This window comes from Peromyscus leucopus, chromosome 17, assembly GCF_004664715.2.
Source record: "Peromyscus leucopus breed LL Stock chromosome 17, UCI_PerLeu_2.1, whole genome shotgun sequence".
Lineage (NCBI taxonomy): Eukaryota > Metazoa > Chordata > Mammalia > Rodentia > Cricetidae > Peromyscus > Peromyscus leucopus.
Genome location: NC_051077.1, coordinates 4890731 through 4909364, shown reverse-complemented (window position 1 = coordinate 4909364; position 18634 = coordinate 4890731). Strand labels below are relative to the sequence as shown.

The 18634-nt window shown below is 51.5% G+C and overlaps 1 protein-coding gene across 1 annotated transcript in view; it reads right to left on the bottom strand.

Annotated features, from left to right (window-relative positions):
• Window positions 1-1463, bottom strand: part of Arhgef10 (Rho guanine nucleotide exchange factor 10) — an 86056-nt gene extending 84593 nt beyond the window's left edge. Inside the window, exon 1 of the mRNA XM_037211892.1 lies at window positions 1171-1463. Within this exon, the coding sequence (XP_037067787.1) occupies window positions 1171-1233 (63 nt within the window). The 5' untranslated portion in view covers window positions 1234-1463. The remainder of the gene's footprint in view (window positions 1-1170) is intronic.
• Window positions 1464-18634: the final 17171 nt, after the last annotated feature.

Here is an 18634-nt window from a genome sequence, read left to right as displayed (position 1 = left end):
TGTCTGTGCCTAGGGGCCACCTGCACATTTGGGGGTGCTTCTTGCTGCCCTGAGTCTAGAGACACTGCTAAGTCTGGTGGGGGTGTAGGGGCTGATGGGCCCAGAGAGAGGAATACCGACCGGGTTTGGGGGCAACTAAAACTGAAGTTGGGAGTTCCTTGCTGTCCTGTGCCAGGGACAGCGGATGAACTGGTGGGGGAGGGAGGGGACACGGGGAGCGGGGGTTGGCTATTCGCTGCCATCTGTGTCACTGTGCGCGCTGGTCCCGCAACCCCTGGGTGGGGTTTAGCTACTTTGGGAAGCTGGGCAAAAGTGCAACTTTTAAAGCAAAGAAGCAGCCCGCGCAAGCGGCCTGGGGAGCGAGGAGGGGGTCGCCGTGCTCACTCACCGAGGGGCCGGGCGCCATCCGCCGTCTGCGTCCGCTAGTTGTCCGGCGCCCCCCGCGCGCGCCCCGCCCGCGATGCGCTCCCACCCCGCCCTCCGGGGAAGCCCCGCCCACCTCGCCGTGATTGGCCAGAGCGGGCCGTGCCTGGTGCCCACTGGCCAGCGTCCCTGCCCGTTCCTGGGACGCGCCCGGCCCTCGCGCCCGCGCATTCCTGCGAGGCCACGTGGCCACCTGCCTCCCCCAACCCTCCCCGCCCCGCCCCCAGTCCAATGCCCATCGCCGCTGGGCGCGTGGGAGAGATGCTGCCTGCCAGGCGCTCCCGGGTAGAGAAGGCACGAGCAGGGCACCGGCTCGCAGTGCCTCGGAGTGGGCGCTTTTTTTCCCCTCAGACGCTTGATCACTTAGGGGAGTGGCGCGGGGCCAGAGTGCGCGCCTCCCGAGCAGCCTCCCGAGCATCCGCCCTCTCTGGGACTCCGGGAGCTGCGCTGGCGCGGGCGGGAAACACAAGACACTTTTACACTCCACCCATCGTGACCCCAGCATCTGCTGCTCCCTGCAGATCCCCGACCTGGGCTCCTGTGGGCAGGGGGCGCTGAATTGCACTTCACCCCACCTTTGATCCTTCTCTCCCTGCCCAACTCTCCCTTCTTGGGTCCCATGGGCAGGGGGCACAGAGCGGATACCACACCCATCGTGACTCAAGCATCCTCTGCCTCTTCCTGTCCACCTCTCCCATCTTGGGTACCATGGGCAGGGAGGGGGTGCAGAGCAGATATTACACCTACCATGACCCCAGCATCCAGTGCTCCTTGCAGTCCTCCCCTCCTGACACCAGGAGGCCAATCCATCCGACGTGGAGTATCCACCCTCCCTGAGCCGCGCCCGCCTGCCTAGGCCGTCCCGGCTGGTCGGCGTCAGCTGCTCCTAGTCCCTCCAAGTACAGGAGCTAGAAATCCAGACCAACAGTGACCTCAGCTCACCACCTCTCCAGGCCGTTTTACAGCTTGCCTGTCGCCAGGAGGCTCTTGTTTTCAGGACTTGAGTCCCTGCACAACTAACTTGCTAAAGCAGCAAGCCATGCTGGAGAGAGCCTAGCCAGCCTCTGCCAGGTGCCTGATCTGGATGGGTGGCGCTGTGGAGCATCACACTGTGGGCCATGGTGATAGGAAAAGGCCCGCCAGTGTCTGCATAGAAAAGTGCTGGGGTGTTCTGGAAGGGCCCTTCTGGGCAGTTGAACTTGCTCAGCACAAACCTTTATGTGAGCTGTGGACAAGCCCGACTTCTTAGAGACTCTAAGCCCACTCAACTAACTACAGAATGAGTTCAAAGAGATACTTGTTCCGCATTAAGTGTCCACAAAGCCGATGGACTCTGTAGTTAGGGGCTTCTCTGTAAAATCAAACAGACTGACTACTCTGAGGGGAGAAGTCTAGGTACCGCGACATGTCACAGTTGTTAGCAGCACTCGCTAACGTTACAGAAATGGACCGTGTTGTTTCCAAACGCTCTCTCAGACCTGTCTGAACACCGGGAAGACACTCCCGTTGACTCCATGGAAGACCCTTTGGATAAGCTACTCAAAGAATGCCCGGACTAGAAACGTGAAGGACATTTTCTAAACAACTTTTTGAGAGGAAACAGGTCTGTACTATGGCATTTTCTGCAGGAGTGAAGAGCACACAGCATTCCCCAAGACTGTGAACGAGCCCCCAGACTCAGGGCTGGCAATAACACCAAGAAGGATGGCACCAGGCAAGGGCCTGGGGTGAAGCTGGTCAGAAAGGAGTTGGGCTGGCTCAAGTCCCGTCCAGTCTGTTGTAGTTTCACACACCCCCACGTCTGTAAGCCCACAGGTGGGAATGCGGGACTTTCCCTTTTAGTCCTTTGACCCATGGTATACCAAGAAAAGTTAGGCTTAATTATTACACATTTAGAGATTTCCTTATTGTTATGTAAATACATTTATAAACACATAACTATATTTCATTATACAAGTAAGGCTTCTTTCTACTGTGCCCTAGCAGTATATGATTTTAATCTTTTAAGCCTTGAGGAGACATTTCATGGCTAGCATTGTGTTTGAGCAGATGTCCTGTGAGCATTGAACTGCATCTGTGATGTAGTCAAACTCACGCCCTTCATTCGCTGATGTAATGTTTTGATTATGGCAATGAGGTCATGTCCGTGACCAGTTGTTTTTATCTGACTGTCTGTCAGGTACTGAGAATGATGTATTACTGACTTCAACTGTCCCTACCCATTGAGCATTGCCCTAAACATCTAACAGAGTTAGTTACCAAGTAAACCAAATAGTGTACGGGGGGATGTGCCATATACAGAAAATATGTATGTTAAAAACTTAATCTTAGAATCAAATTTGAAATGGACCACAGACCAAAGTGTAATGACTGTAAAGTTTCTAGAAGAAAACGGGGTAAAATATCTTACTGATCTCCAGATAGAACACTCAGAAAGCACTAAAGGGCCTTAATCAAGACTTAAAATCCCCACTCATCTCAGGGCATGGTTAAGATGAGAAGATAAGCCACAGCTCCAAGCAGATATTGGTAGTACACTGTTCGGTTTCCATGCGAAACGTGCCTCCACAGGTTGATATATTTCAGCACGTGGCCCCCGCGTAGTGGCACTGTTTGTGGAGATTGTGAATCCTTAGGGTGTGGGGGCTAGCTGGAGAAAGGAGGTTACCAGAAAGGTGGGGCTTGGGGCATATACCCCAACCCCCTTTCCTCCCCGATCCATTTCTTGCTTGGTACCATACAATAAGCAGCTACCACATGCTCCCACAACCAAGGAGCCACCCATCACCATGCCTTCCCTGCCATGGCACATTGTGCCTCTTCAAACCATGAGCCAAAACAAGCCCTCTTCCATTAAGCGCCGTCTTGTTAGGCTAATATTTGGTAACTGTGATAAGGAACTGATATATGCACTGTATTTTTACCCCTCCCCCGAAATCGCTGCCTTTGTCCATTTCACGTTGCTGTAACAGTGTCTGAGAAGGGGTAATTTATAATGACAAGGAACTGATTACTTACAGTTTTTACATTACTTACAGGCCAAGGGCTCCCATGTCTAGTTTGTTTTCTATTTCTGTACTAAAGGCCACGACCAAAAGCAACCTGGAGAAGAAAGGGTTTATTTCAGCTTACAACTCCCAGGTCACAACCCATCACTGAGGGAAGTCAGGGCAAGAATCTGGGGGCAGTACCTGAAGCAGAAACCATGGAGGGATACTGTGTCCCGGCTTCTTTCCCATGGCTTGCTCACCCTTTCTTTTTTTGTTTGTTTGTTTGGTTGGTTTTTTTTTCCTTTTTGTTTTTTTCAAGACAGGGTTTCTCTGTATAGTTTTGTTGACTGTCCTGGAGCTCGCTCTGTAGACCAGGCTGGCCTCGAACTCACAGAGATCCACCTGCCTCTGCCTCCTAAGTGCTGGGATTAAAGGCGTGCGCCGCCTCCGCCGCCACCGCTACCACCACCACCAGCTTCACTCTGTTTTCTTAAACCACACAGGACCACCTACCCAGAGGGGGTTCCACCCGCTGTTGTTTGTTTTTAACTCTTTTGGTGGGGTGCCCCGCCACTCAGCTCCCAAATAAATCACACACAAAGGCTTATTCTTAATTATGATTGCCTGCCTTAGCTTGGCTTGTTTCTTGCCAGCTTTTCTTAACTTATATTATCCTGTCTACCTTTTGCCTCTGGGCTTTTACCTTTCTCTTAATTCTGTAAATCTTACTGTTACTCTATTACTGGGTAGCTGATCCCTGAGGTCCTCCTTTTCTGGCTACTTCTTTTTCCCAGATTCTCCTTCTATATCTTCTCTCTGCCTGCCAGCCCCACCTATCCTTTCTCCTGCCTTGCTATTGGCTGTTCAGCTCTTTATTAGACCATCAGGTGATTAACACAGGCACGGTAACCCAGCTTCACAGAGTTAAACAAATGCAACATAAACAAAAGTAACACACCTTCAAATAATATTCTACAACAGCCCACAGAAGTCTGGGTCCTCCGACTCCAAACATTGATCAAGAAAATGCCCAATAGGCCAGTCTGATGGAGGCATTTTCTCAGCTGAGGTTCCCTCTTCCCAGATGACTCTAGCTTGTGTCCAGTTGACAAAAAGTTAACCAGCACATAGGAAAAGGGCCTTCTGGGTGGTACATCATTCAGGGGTGGAAGAGAGAAAGGCATGGAAGGGAAAAAGAGATAGCACACATGTGCAAGAGGGGTGAGCTTGTCCTTTATGAGGGGTCCACTCATGATAAGTCTGTGGTGAGATTCCATTTGTGAAGGTGGTGCCTCATGCTCCTAGTACCTCAGCTGGGACTGATTGCCAACACCGCTGCATTAGGGATTAATTTTTGCAACATACAAGCTTTGGGGAAACATTCAAGCTATAGCACCTATAAATAAAAAGACATAAACACCTCACGAAAGATTTACTGATGGTCAGTAACAGAAAATGGTGTTCCATGTCATCTTGTTCAAGAAAATTCAAATTAAAACTGTTATGAGCTGCCAGTATATCAATTGGAAGATGAAGAATGGAGAGAAGCAGCCAATACTGGTAAAGTCTTGAAGTCCTTGAACTCTGCATGTTATGGTAGGGGTGGGCACTGGTGCGGCCATTGCAGATCAGTGTGTGCTGATTCCTCCATGATCCCAAGACCATGCATTTACCCAAGACAAAAGGAAACAAGCTAGACATGGTGGTATATATCTGTAATCTCAGCCTTCAGGAGCAGAAGCAGGAGGATTTCCAGGCAAGCCTGGGCCTACATAGCAAGACATTATCTCAAAACAAAAAAAAATAAGGAAAACATAAGCCACCAAGAGGGCTTTTACAAGAACTTGTCATTTGTAACAGTTCACACTGTACAAAGGAATTCAGGAGTTCAAAACTGGCCATCCCCTTGTTCCATTGCCAGGGGAAGGCAGTGTGTTTTACCCATGCAATAGAGCAGAAAGGAAGGAACACAGATTGGCATACTCAGAAACGTGAGTTCCAAAATACCATGCTGCATGAGAAAGTCAGCCCAGAGGGTATGTACCTTACGCCAAACTCAAAAAGTAACTAAAGCCATCTATGGTGATGGGAATGAGAACAGGGGGCTCTGAGGAGAATTGCCTGGGAAAGAACTCAGCAAGATCTGGGGAGACGATGAAGGGGATTTGAGATGCAGACACATAGAGGTGTCTAGTTTGTAAACGATTAGCCAAACAGAGTACAAGAGGGTATTTTGTGAGTCATATTTTATTCGTATGGTCTGAACGTCTCCCCCAAACTTCATATATTGAAACGTAATTGCCAATGTGATCATTCTCAAGAGTAGGGTCTTAGGGAAGTGATGAAGTCCTCAGGGTACCTCACTCCCCCTGCATGAATGGATTAACATTCTTGCACACTTCTTCCCTTGCACTAAGTGAAGACACAGCCTGCCAGTCAACACCTTGGAGGTAGACATGGGTCCTCAGCGTACATTGTTCCTGCCTTGACTATGACTCTCGCCGACAGAACGGTAGGAAATTATTTGTTACAAACTACCCAGTGCAAGGCAGTTATTTCAGCAGCAAGAACATACGAAGGTAGTTATATATCAACGTGAAGAGGAGTTTGGGTAGAGTCTGCTATCATTATTTTTCATTTTTTGAGGTCTCCTGTGACCCAGGTTGGCCTCTAACTCCACATTGTAGCCGCAGAAGATCTTAAACTCCAGATCTTCCTGCCTCCAGCTCCTAGGGATTATGGGTATGCACCACCATGCCGATCTGGGCTGGCAGCTCCCCCGTGCCCTCCTGCCACTGTGTTGTGTCTGTTTGGTGTGTGTGCATGTGCACACCCTATGTGTGAGTGGGGATACATGCGTGTCACAGTGTACATGTGGGGGGCAGAAAGCAACATGGGGAGCTGGTCCTTGCCTTCCACTTTGAGACAGTCTCTTGTCATTTGTGGCTGCATATACCAAGCTACAGGCCCATGGATGCCCAGAGATTCTTGCTGGAGGATCTGTACCACTTCATCCAGCTTTGGGTGGTTCTTAGCTAGCGTTTCTATTGCTGTGGGGAAACACCATGACTGGAATCAACCTGAGGAGGAGAGGGTTTGTTTGGCCTACACATCCTGAATCACAGTCCACTGAGGGAAGCCAAGACGGGAACTCAAACAGCGCAGGAACCTGGAGGCAGGAACTGAGGAAGAGGCCATGGAGGGGTGCTGCTTACCAGCTTGCTCCTGATGGCTTGCCCAGTCCACTTTCTTATAGCTCCCAAGACCACTAGCCCAGGGGTGGAACCCCCCACAATGGGCTGGGCCCTCCCCCTCCCCCATCAATCGCTAATTAAGAAAATTCACTACAGTCGGATCTTACAAAGGCAAAACCTCAGCTGAGCGTCCCTCCACTCTGATGACTACGGCTTGTATCAAGTTGCATAAAACTAGCGAACACAGGTGGGCTCTGTGGATCCGAACTTGGGTCCTCACACTTGTGTGTCACGCGCTTTACCCACGCTTCGGCCGTCTCCTCAAGCCTGGACCTGTAATTTTTTTTTTTTTAATAATGACTGTATTTATTAATCCAATAGAAAATGTCCCTTTACTCACTGCAAACCAAGGAAAGTGTAAGATGCATGGCGCAGGAGGTCCTCCTGCACACGCCATTGGGATGTTCAGGAAACAAGGGTGGTGAGCTCGCTGGCCCTGCATCCCTCTCCTGCATCCCTCTCCTGCATCTCTCTCCTGCATGACTCTCCTCTCCTCGGTGCAGGATGGGGTCACGGTGTCACTGAAGCTCAGGTAAGCGTAGGACATGGCTGTTTTCAAGCCAGCCTGGGTGGCTCCTGCTGTTTCTGCCACTAGCCAGTGAGTGAACCCAGGTTGTTATTTACTCTCCCAGGACCTTCCCTTTCAGAAAAGAGGGAGTGATGGTGATGGTTACCTGCTGGAGGGTCTTAAAGACCAAGGGCGTTACGTTGTTCCCTGGAGATATTCCGAAGCAACCTCAGGTGCTGTAGGGGAGTAGAGCCTGAGTCGACGTGTGGGCTCTAACCCCAGGCATCTCTATTATGAGTGGTGTGTTCCGGACAGTGGGTCCTAGGCTTCTCCACTGAAGAGCTGGAAGGAGAGCCACACCTGGCACTGGTCTGTGTGTGACCTCGACTGGGCTCCGGTCCCTGAACCAGACAGCTGCCACATCACTGTTGTAGGGACGTTGCTGTAGCTTAGGCCCATTATCATGTCACTTGACATGAAGGAGATAATGCTAGAGAATCATTCTGAAGCCTCCCCACGGCCAGAGAGAGTTCGCCTGTGGATGGGGGCTTTGACCTCACGCCAGACCCACGCTCTAGCCTCCTTTAAGTAACCCGCACAGGCAGGCCCACCACCTGCCCCACAGAAGTGGGGTCCTGGCCATGACGCTCTCCATGCTGTGCTTTTGCCGGCTAGGTTCCCCTGTGCCGTGGCTGACAGGCATGCTCCCGGAATACCGACCCTGAATGTGTCTCACAGTGAAGGGGAGTACATGTCTGCGGTTGTTATCGGGTAGGTGTGGGGAGGACAAGTCAGGCTTTGGAATCAGATGCCCGAAAGCCGCCACCTTCGCTGGCCTTTGCTATCTCTTGCACAGAGCAGGGTTACTACACCCTGGTGTAGACTAGAATGCCGACAAGGCGTGGCTGGCTGGGCCTCTGCCTATAGCAAACAGCAGAGGAACATGTTAGTTTCACAGCCTTGGGGAACAGTCAGCCTATGAACCTCTTGCCTACCAATCCTGGTAAAGACTGAGGTAGACACATCTCCCTCCAGAATTGCCCCTAGACAGTGCCCCGGTTTGTATGGGGTGCCCAGGCCTCGGACACACCCAAAGGGTGTGCTTATTCAGCGTCATTCTGAATTATACTTGGAGGCCCCCATATGAGTCTGTGGAACATGGAACCAACAGGGCACTTCCGTACAGAGCCTCCGGCGGCTCGTCAGGACTTGCAGTCTAGGTCTCTGCATACTCCCACAGAATTCAGAGGGTGGGGCATGCTGGAGGATGCTGAAAAAAAAAAATCCTGTTCTCATATTGCATATCCAGTCTTTGCCTCCGCACTGAGGTCCAATCTGGCCTCCTAGCCTCCACAGGTGACCTAACAAAACTTTCCCAGGAGTCCTGTAGATATACAGCTTGGTGTCTGAAAGCCTGTGCCTGGTCACAGGCACTCAGCCTGGGTCCTTCCTACTCCATGGCAGCTCTTGTCCACATACCTATGGAGCCATGATGGGTCATCCGGGCAGGACCTCAGGTAGAGATGACAGCCTGAGAGCAGACAGTAAAAGATAGCGCCATGCTGCACGCCACACAGCCCCGTTCTGGGTGTCTACCGAGCTCTCAGCCCTTATGGAGATTCCAAACACGAACAACTACCAGGACAGAATCATTGCCAAGCGTCGGTGGCCGGCAGCCTCTGAACGGCAGGAGTTATCCTAGGGAGGATCAGGTTTTGAGTGGGCAGGTGGTCCTAAGGACAGCATGGGGATGTGATCACCCAGGAGACACGTGGGTTTGGGTGAGAAGCAGTGCTCACTCTCCTGCGCAAGTGACACCCGCAGCCCTCTAAACTCACCAGGATGCACACGGAAGTCCATCTTCTGTCCCATCTCCACAAAGCCATGAGGACGGTGAGCTGAACCGCCTGGAGGGATGCCATTTTTGTCTGAAAAACCTTTGGCGAGCCAACCTCAGCAAGACTGGGGCACTACTGCCCTGAATCCCCTGACTGTTCCCATCCATGGGAAATGAAGCTGGTGTGCTAGGGCTAAAATGTCATTATGTTCTGGGGGCCAGAGAGCAATGGGCACCTCTCCCAGTAGGTGACCCCGGGCAATCCAATAGCCATGTTCATGACACGGGTATCTGCTAGCTTCCCAGGCCAAGGCCAGAATCCCTGGACTGTAGGACCAAATGTCCCTGGATGCCACCTGCCAGACACCCTTGCTGACAACCACAATACCCTCCAAGCCCTCTCCCTCCATCTAGCTCACGGAAGCTACCTCTGACCCAGCTACTCTTCATCTTCCCCTCAGAACAGGCTGGGGACACTTCAGTGGAGACAACAGGGGGTTGGATGTTACAAGGAAACTAGGCTTCGAACAACAGGACGTGGACACTACAGGCACGTTCAGACTGGGAAGGTTGAGCACACTCCTTTTGTGTCCTCCTAAGGGGTCATGCCATTCAGGGATGAAGCCACACAGCTTAAGTGGCCAGTCCTGCCTTCCACAGAGCTCTGAGCTTTATACAATCCTCTTCTCTCCTGTACCCGGGGTCTCTGGGTGTGCCACCGGCCCGGGCTCTGATCTGATCACTGATGCATGTTGGTGAGCCAAAGCATCAGTTCTTCTCCGTGTTCCAGGCAGAGGCGGCAGCTTGGCAGGTCATGTCCTTGGGTTTTCTAGCCCTAGAGATCTGTTTCTGTCCCTGCCCCAACCTAGTCTTCCTGTGATAGATGGAGGCCAAAGAGAAAAGGGAGGGATGCCGAAAATATGAACCAGAGATGACTTTGGGACCATGTAGATAAGGCCGGCTCTCACTGGGGCTCTTTCAGTAGATCTGTACAATGCCGTGGGAGAAGGACGCATTGTCCCTGTGGGAACAGTGACCTTTTGTTTCCAGAGCTTCTGCAACAACTGCCTGTTTTCTTGCTTTGCTCATTCAAACGGGGGGGGGGGGGGAGAGGCAAAGAGCAGAGACACCCAGAGTAGCCAGTGACTCCTCAGAGGAACGAAAGTGCCCCTGCCGGCGTCGGGGTGATGGTGGACAGACACCTCAACTAAACGTTTTCCATTTCTGACTCCTCATGGCCCAGGAAGGCTTTGAAGGACTACGCCCTCTTCACACAGGCACACCCCAATAGCCTCCGTCCTCCTGGCCCTCAGAGTGCCCCCCGGGTCCTCTGCTCTGTCCAGCCAGCCTCTGCCAGCACAGAACAAGGACTGGGCAGCTGGAGGGGGCAGTAGTGGGGCATGAAGGAAGGAAAGAGATGCCATAATACCCCTGTCAGAACCAGCAGAGTCCTGTGTACCAACAAAGCTGGCAGGAAAAACAAGCAGCCCGGGCAGAGCAGCCACGCTTAGCCTGCGGCAGGCCAAGGACAGACAGTGTGTGGTGTTTTCCGGCCCCATCGCCATGAATTCTCTGCAGCTCACAGTGAGGCAATCAGCTCCGGCTCTATCGTAGGCATACTTTCTGGAGAGAGACGACAGTCTCGGGGCCACATCTGTGATAAAGGTCCAGCAGACAGAGTGACTCGGACTTCATGGCTGTGGAGAATTCGAATGTCACAGACAGACAGCCGAAATTATCGTGAGCCGTCTTTCGTCCCCTTCCCAGACCCTCACTTCCAACCTCGGCAGCTGACTTCAACTCTGTGAGTTTAGCAGGGGAGACAGGACCCAACATCTTCTCACCAGATAGGGTATTAAAGGCAGACACTCTCACCCAAGTCCATCTGGGTGATGATGCACCCGGTTTACTGGGGTTACTTCTAGGAGCATGGATGACCCGGAGGCAGCTAGCTGTACTGCTGACCTTCCACCTGAGCGCAGGGGATGACGACTCACAGCATCTGCATCCTTGGAGCCCCCCCCCCCAACCGGCAGGCAGAAGCGTTTCCTCTCTGCCTTTACAGCGCTGGGGAGAGGCTCCTTGACTTTGACTCCTGTTAAGGTTCCTTAGCTGCTGGAGCCCTAGGACCTACCCCCCCCCTCCCCGCCCCAGGAGGAAATGCTTCAGTTAGAAGGAAATACAGATAAAAGAGGTTAGAATGAGATCACCAGAATCCACCAGTCCTAAAGCTAAAGTTATCCAGGAGCACCTGAAACCCCAAGCGGGACGTCCTGCCCATCTAACCGGGGGTCCCTGTCCACACGGGTGGCAAATGCATCGATTCACGACTTCTTTTGTTCTGTGACAAAAGTTATTGTAGCCTTCTCCTACAAACCTGAATCTGTTTTCCTGGGCCGTAGGATAAACTACTTCTTATTCCACTTTGAGGTGAGAGCTGTGTTTTGTTTTTATGCTGGGGTCACACGTGCCCACCAGTAACCCTAATGATTCAGGAGTTACCAGAATCACATCGGCCACTCAGGACCTTTCAGGAAGAGGCCCAAAGACAAGTAAGTGGCTTCTAACAGGGTGAGGAGGGCCACTCAGAATGCGGGGAAGTTCAGGGGAGGGCTCTGGGAGTTCCGGAAGTGGAAGTGTGCGTCAGAGTGCTGGAAGCTAAAAAAATAAAAATAAAAATTCAGAGCTTGAGAAGGCCCATAGCACAAGGGCTGACCTCTACTTCACCTCAGGGAACAGAGGCTGAGGTGTGGCCTCCTTAGTTATGCTTTAGGCAGGAGGGAGCAAACTGTGTATCCAGCCCAGCTTGGAACATCCTTCTCTGCTGCATCCCGAGTCCAGCCTAGAGTTTCATCACCACCATTACGAAACAACCACACTAGCGCCTTACCCTTGCCCTCAGAAGCTCCCTGACTTCCAGAAAGTACGGTAGTGAATGCTAATCCTCTATGTTCATACTGAAGCCTCACAGGTCTGCGTGTCCCTGACTCCAACGCAGGACCTGCCTTGGTCTGAGTTTCTATTGCATCAGGGCAGACATGGGGACCCTACTTGAATGCGTTCATTCAGCACATGCTTCAGTATTTCTGTTTTTAAGATACTCTGAAATAGACACAACAGGAAAACAATTTCCACTGACTTACTTCAAGAATTATTAGCTGGGGCTGGAGAGATGGCTCAGTGGTTAAAAGCACTGGCTGTTCTTCCAGAGGACCTGGGTTTGATTCCCAGCACCCACGTGGCAGCTCAAAACCATCTGGAACCCCGGTTCCAGGGGATCCACTGTTCTCTTCCGGCCTCCTTTGGCACCAGGCATCTATGTGGCACATAGATGTGTGTGTGCTTTGACTAGGAATGGCCCCCAGAGACTTACAGGTTTAAATGTTTGGCCATAGGGAGTGGCACTATTAGGAGGTGTGGCCTTGTTGGAGTAGGTGTAGCCTTGCCGGAGGAACTGTGCCACTGTGGAGGCGGGCCTTGAGTTCTTATATGCTCAAGCTATGCCCAATGTGGCACAGTCTCCTTCTGCTGCTTTTGGATCAAGATGTAGGACTCTCAGCTCCTTCTCCAGCACCATGTCTGCCTGCACACCGCCATGTCTCCCCCCCCCCCCATGATGATAAAGGACTGAACCCCTCAACTGTAAGCCAGCCTCAGTGAAATGTTTTCCTTTATAAGAGTTGCCATGGTCAGCCGGGCAGTGGTGGCGCACACCTTTAATCCCAGCACTCTGGAGGCAGAGCCAGGTGGATCTTTGTGAGTTCGAGGCCAGCCTGGTGTACAGAGCGAGATCCAGGAAAGGCGCAAAGCTACACAGAGAAACCCTGTCTCGAAAAACCAAAAAAAAAAAAAAAAAAAAGAGTTGCCATGGTCATGGTGTCTCTTCACAGCAATAAAACCCTAAGACAGCATACATGCAGTCAAAATAGTCATACACATAAAAATTAATGAATCAATTAAAAAGAATTATTAGCTGGTTGTGGTGGAATATAACTATAATCCTAGCATGGGGAACCTGAGGCAGGAGGATGGAGCTTTTCCAGGCCTACCTCAATAAAAGCCCATAGCTTCTTAGAGGCTATTGCACTGTATTGTCTACAACCCTAGATCGTTGTTAAATCACTTCACATTTCACATACACAAAGGAAAAAATCATGAGCTGTATCTCCTACAGAGCCAACAGCACACAACTAGAGCATATCCGGAGGAATCTCAGTTTCCTTGCTCACTGCTCTGAGGAAACCCAGGAGACGGCCACGGGGGAAGGAAATGGGTTTATCTCTTTTGGCTCAGAAGGGGAGGGGACAGTTCCTAATCTCCTCCACCTTGCTAACTGCAGTGTACCAAGGCCGGGAAACGCACATGTGTGGATTTAGCTGTAAACCTCAATTATCAGACCTAGGGGTATTGCTCACTGGGATGAGTACCCACTGATGCCACTAATTATCCTCATTCCCCCAAATGGAATTTTCTAGAGAAGCTCCGATCCTTATTATGAGTTCATAATGCCAGTGCCAGGACTCAGGGGCATCCAAACGACAGCCCTCCCCTGGCTTTATCTGCATGCCAACTCATGATCTCACTCACTTCCTGAGAATTCCCCAGAGCAAGGGCAGATCAGACAGACTATTCCACTCTGTTTAGGGAATTCCACACAACCTATGTCCAAATCACTCCAGCTGCTCGTCTTAATCAAGTTACCAAAATTACCATCACCTCTTCTGTGGAGGGTCAGGTCAGATAAAGACCTCTGACCTGACCCTCCACAGAAGACCAGACTTACATAGTACTCTAGTCAGAAGTGTGCCTTGAACTCAGCCTGACCAACATCACACCAACCAGAAGAGGGACAGCGTTAACATCGCCAGCTGGTGCAGAGACTGAGGAACGACAGCAGGTTGACTAACACAGGTCACATGACTCATCGGCCCTGGAGCAGGAGAGGTGGGGGGTGGGGTGGGGACAGGACAGGCAGGAAGGAAATGTCAGGACGGAATTAGACAAAGAGCCTGGACTCCAGCGGAGTTAGTGTAGCTACACGTGGAAATGTGTCTGTCCTTATGAAATAAGCACTGAGTATCAAGTTCAAAGCCAGAAGTGATGAACCCCAGTCGTCTCAGCAGGCAGGAGGGCTGAGGCAGGAGGATCCCCTAAGGCCAATTTGAAGCCAGCCTGGGTAATACAGAGAAACCTATTTCCAAAGAAAAAAGGGGTGGTGGGGAACAAAGGGATTTTCACAAGTTAATGACAAGGAGAAAGGAAACTGGGGAACAGAGTGGGGGGAGGCAGAGAGAGACTGGAGACAGACAGGCGGGAAGGACCGCTTTAAAGTGGGACAGAGTGCTAGAAACCGGCAAATCTGAATGGGGGGAAAAAGTAAATGAAAGGCATTTTGACTTCTGTTTTTATTTCCCCAGCTTTTCTAATAAACAAAAGTGTCAGAAATCAAAGAAAACGAAACCGAGTAACTTGCTTAACTCAGAGCCTAGCTCCTGAAATGACAAAGGGAATTCCGAAAGGTCAGCAATCCCATTCTGGAAGTTTCCTCTGAGAGCAATTGTTCATACTGTAAGGGGCTGGTGCAGCTCATCAGCAAGCACATTCCCATCCTGGGGGCGGGGGCGGGGAGGGGGTGGGATGGGGGAGGTGAAGGGGAGCCCTGTGTTGCTCTTAGTAGGGTAGGTGTCCAATCTTGCATCCTTTGTCACTGCCTGTCCCTCGGGCAGGTCCTTGCAGTGACGAGAGCAGATGGCCCTGCAGACAGAAAGGACCAGGAAATGGGGAGGCTCTCTCTGCTTTCCTGGCTCCCCTTCCTGTGGGAAGAAAAGCACACCATCCAGGAGCCCCTCCATGCTTACTGGTCAGTTCCATGACCGGTGAACACGCGGGCAGCCAGGGAGGCAAGGAACCACCACAGCGGGTCAACATGTTCAGTGTGACTGCGCCAAGCAAGAGCCCCCGGATTAAGAAATGAAAGCCACCAAGTTTGGTAAACAGCTTCGTGGTGCTGTGCTTTTGAGCCAGTCACTAGCTAACGAAAACACACGTGGGAGGAGCCTGCCGCCCATCTATGGCTCAGTAGCGAGCTGGGGCTGTCTCTCCTCTGATGGTTTTGTGTGGAAACAATGTTTCTGGGTGGACCTGCGAAGTTCCTCGAGAGGAAAACTGCGGCTGACTGACATCGATGCGCTGTGCTGCTGGGATTGTGTGGCTCACACAGCTGTTTTGAAAACCAACACCGTCAATGTTAGGAATGTTACAGGGACTGCAAGCAGTTTTCTTTTGAACATTTGGTGGGGATTCTTTTTTTTTTCTTCCCCCCTCCTCTCCTCCACTTCCCCACCCCCAATCCATTCCTCCCCTGTAAAAGCTCAGAAAGGAAGCCGGCAGTGGTGGCGCACGCCTTTAATCCCAGCACTGGGGAGGCAGAGCCAGGTGGACCTCTGTGAGTTCAAGGCCAGCCTGGGCTACCAAGTTAGCTCCAGGAAAGGTGCAAAGCTACACAGAGAAACCCTGTCTCGAAACAAACAAACGAACAAACAAAAAAAAACCCAAACAAACAAAAAAGCTCAGAAAGGGGCAGGCCCCCATGAGCTTCAGCAAAGTGTGCAGCTCAGCATATCAATCTTGGCAGGGGGAGGTTAGATGGGAAGACTTTGCATCTATAACTTTTAGCAATAGCTAAGGATTTTAGCACTCCGGTTCATTTTTGAAATATTTTGATGAGTTTGGGGCTGTTTGTTTTAGCACGGTGAACTAACAGGAAACGCAAAGCTTCCACCAGACTGGAGCATAACAATGAAATCACCAAATATAAATCAGCATGATGGCAAACAGAGGAGGCACACAGGGCCAAAGGTGAGTTCTCACGGAAGGTTCCAAGTCGGAAGCTAGAGCGCCCAGTGTCTGTGAGACATCCAGAACCCAGGGCTCCAGAGGCAAGCACTCCAAGGGCTCAGGCTACACTGTGAGATGTCACGACAGAGGCAATCCCATCCACTTGGAGTTACCAGAGAAAAGACAATAAAGGTTTCTTTCTTTAATATCTATCCTCTATCTATCTATCTATCTACAGAGAGAGAGAGAGCTAGGCAAATACATTTTGGGTTGTCTTTTTTTTTTTTAAACCCACTATTTTTTATTTGTGGTTCTGTGGCTGGAGCCCAGGGTCTAGGGTATCCTAGATAAGCATTTACCATTGAACTACATCCCTAGTCCTATGCAAGTAAAACTTGTATCAGAAATACACATGTACATAGCATATGCCAGTTACTGAATGTGGGAAGGGGTGTGGGGTTCACAAGGAGGAACACTGAATTAATATCCTGTGTTATTAGAGCAAAAGAGAGAAAGAAAGAAATTTAGACACAGAGTTGACCTAAAAGTACCCAGTATTCATGACAATTGTCTTGTGTGGATCTACTGCTAGGTGAGTTAAGAACACGCCTTATGGGGGCTGCTGAGCAGAGATCATAGCGGGCCCTGGCTCCCTCTGGCAGCTCTTCTGATGTAGGCCCTTGGATAGCCTGGGGACCACAGGCAGCCACTGATGAAGGAGGGCAAAGCTCAGGCATGGCTTGAGGCTAGAAGCAGACAGCCCGGTTCTCAGGCAGCCTGAAGACAGAGTCAGCAGCCTTAGCACCCACTCAAGGGGGCAGCTTCCTGCCACATAACCAGTTTTAGACTATCCCCAGCTAACAGTCACACCGTATCATCAACCCAGAGCGTTTTAGTTTGTAAATTACCTGACATGTTTAACAAAAGAAATATTTCCTAGCCGGGCGGTGGTGGCGCACGCCTTTAATCCCAGCACTCGGGAGGCAGAGCCAGGTGGGTCTCCGTGAGGTTCAAGGCCAGCCTGGGCTACCAAGTGAGTTCCAGGAAAGGCGCAAAGCTACACAGGGAAACCCTGTCTCAAAAAAAACCCCCAAAAAATAAAAGAAAAAGAAAAAGAAATGTGTTCTATGTATTAGGTCATGTGACAGACACATTGGTTTGCGCTCCCTCATCATAAAAGGAAAGGCTAGCACGTAGTTCCCATATGGGCCACCTGCCTGCCCAGGTCTCTTCCCAGGGCCCTCCTTGCTGTATGTGGGTGCAGCTGGCTTCCTGGCCTCCTATCCTGCCTTACCTGGTCGGCTAATGCCCTTAGCAAACATCCAGTCTCCCTTCTGGGCTGGTACGTCTTCTGCCACACACAGGTACACGCAGGATACCTGCCACGTGTTGGCTCATCCACTCACTTGCCAGTGGCTGGGTGGGCAGCCATACCGGAACAGGTGAGGGAACCTGAGACACCAGCCCTAGGTAGGGATCATGAAACCGTGACACTGGGGGTGCCCGATGCCGACACCCTTGGCACCAGGATTTGAATGTGCCCCCCAAAGTTATACTGACACGTGACACCCACAGTGGGAGGCTAAAAGGGGCCTCTTCCCAGCCACCAGCTTCCAGAAGCAGCAACAGCTCTAGCCAGAGGAGGCCCATAAGTCACCATGTGTCCAGCCCTGATCAGAGCCTTAGAAAGACCTCCAGGAACCTAAGTTAGGATTATTGTGTCTTTTTAGCCCTTCTGCTCTTTGGAGATAAGGTATCCCTTCCACCTGGGGGCAAAGCAATGTTCCACGGAGGAAGGACCAAGCCTCTTCCTGACCGAAGCCACCAGCCCCTGACCTTCGACCTCTACGCCTGAGAAACTAGGTGTGGTTAGTCTCTGCTCTTCCTCTGGGACAGGCTCGAGTGTGGTCACTACTGCACACAGGACAGGCAATTCAGGACTCCCATCTGGAGGGTCACCGTGGGCTGTGTGAACAGGCAGGCGCTTAAGAGCTCAGATAGAGCCGGGCGGCGGTGGTGATGCACGCCTTTAATCCCAGCACTCGGGAGGCAGAGCCAGGCGGATCTCTGTGAGTTCGAGGCCAGCCTGGGCTACCAAGTGAGTTCCAGGAAAGGCGCAAAGCTACACAGAGAAACCCTGTCTCGAAAAACCAAAAAAAAAAAAAAAAAAAAGCTCAGGTAGAGATAAGGCCTCTGGCTAGCAGCGTCACTGTGGGCGGTCACCAACCTCTCTGGACCGCGGAGGCAACAGGGCCTCCGGAGGAGCTCTCTGTGTAAAGAGGGCCAGGGCATCCAACTAAAGGGCCTGGCACTGGCTGTGCCGCACCGAGTCCAGCACCACTGGGGGAGCCTGTGGCACACAGCGCGAAGAGCTGGTACTAAATTAAAGGGGCGGGGCCAAGGCATCAGTGAGCACTGCGGAAGACGCTGGGCTGTTTCCTGCCACTCGATACCCCCGACCCATCGTTCTCTACATTTGAAAACAACTCGGGTGTACAGAATGTGTCCCTTTTGCAGTAGCTGAAGATAGAAAGCAGGCAGGGCCTCAGACAGGCTACATAAGCACACACTACCATCCAGCAACACCACGCCCTGTTCTAATTCCAAACAGATGATGCGCGGTCTTGTGGGGCGGGGCGCACATGCAGCTGAACCTTGGCCCATGTGAGCCACAGAGCAGGCCAAGCCTAGGCTCACATCAGTGTCCTCCTCACCATGCCCCCTCCTAGAGACCTGTCCGGCAAATCGGAACCCACAAAGGTGCTATACCTAGAAAGGGTGGCCG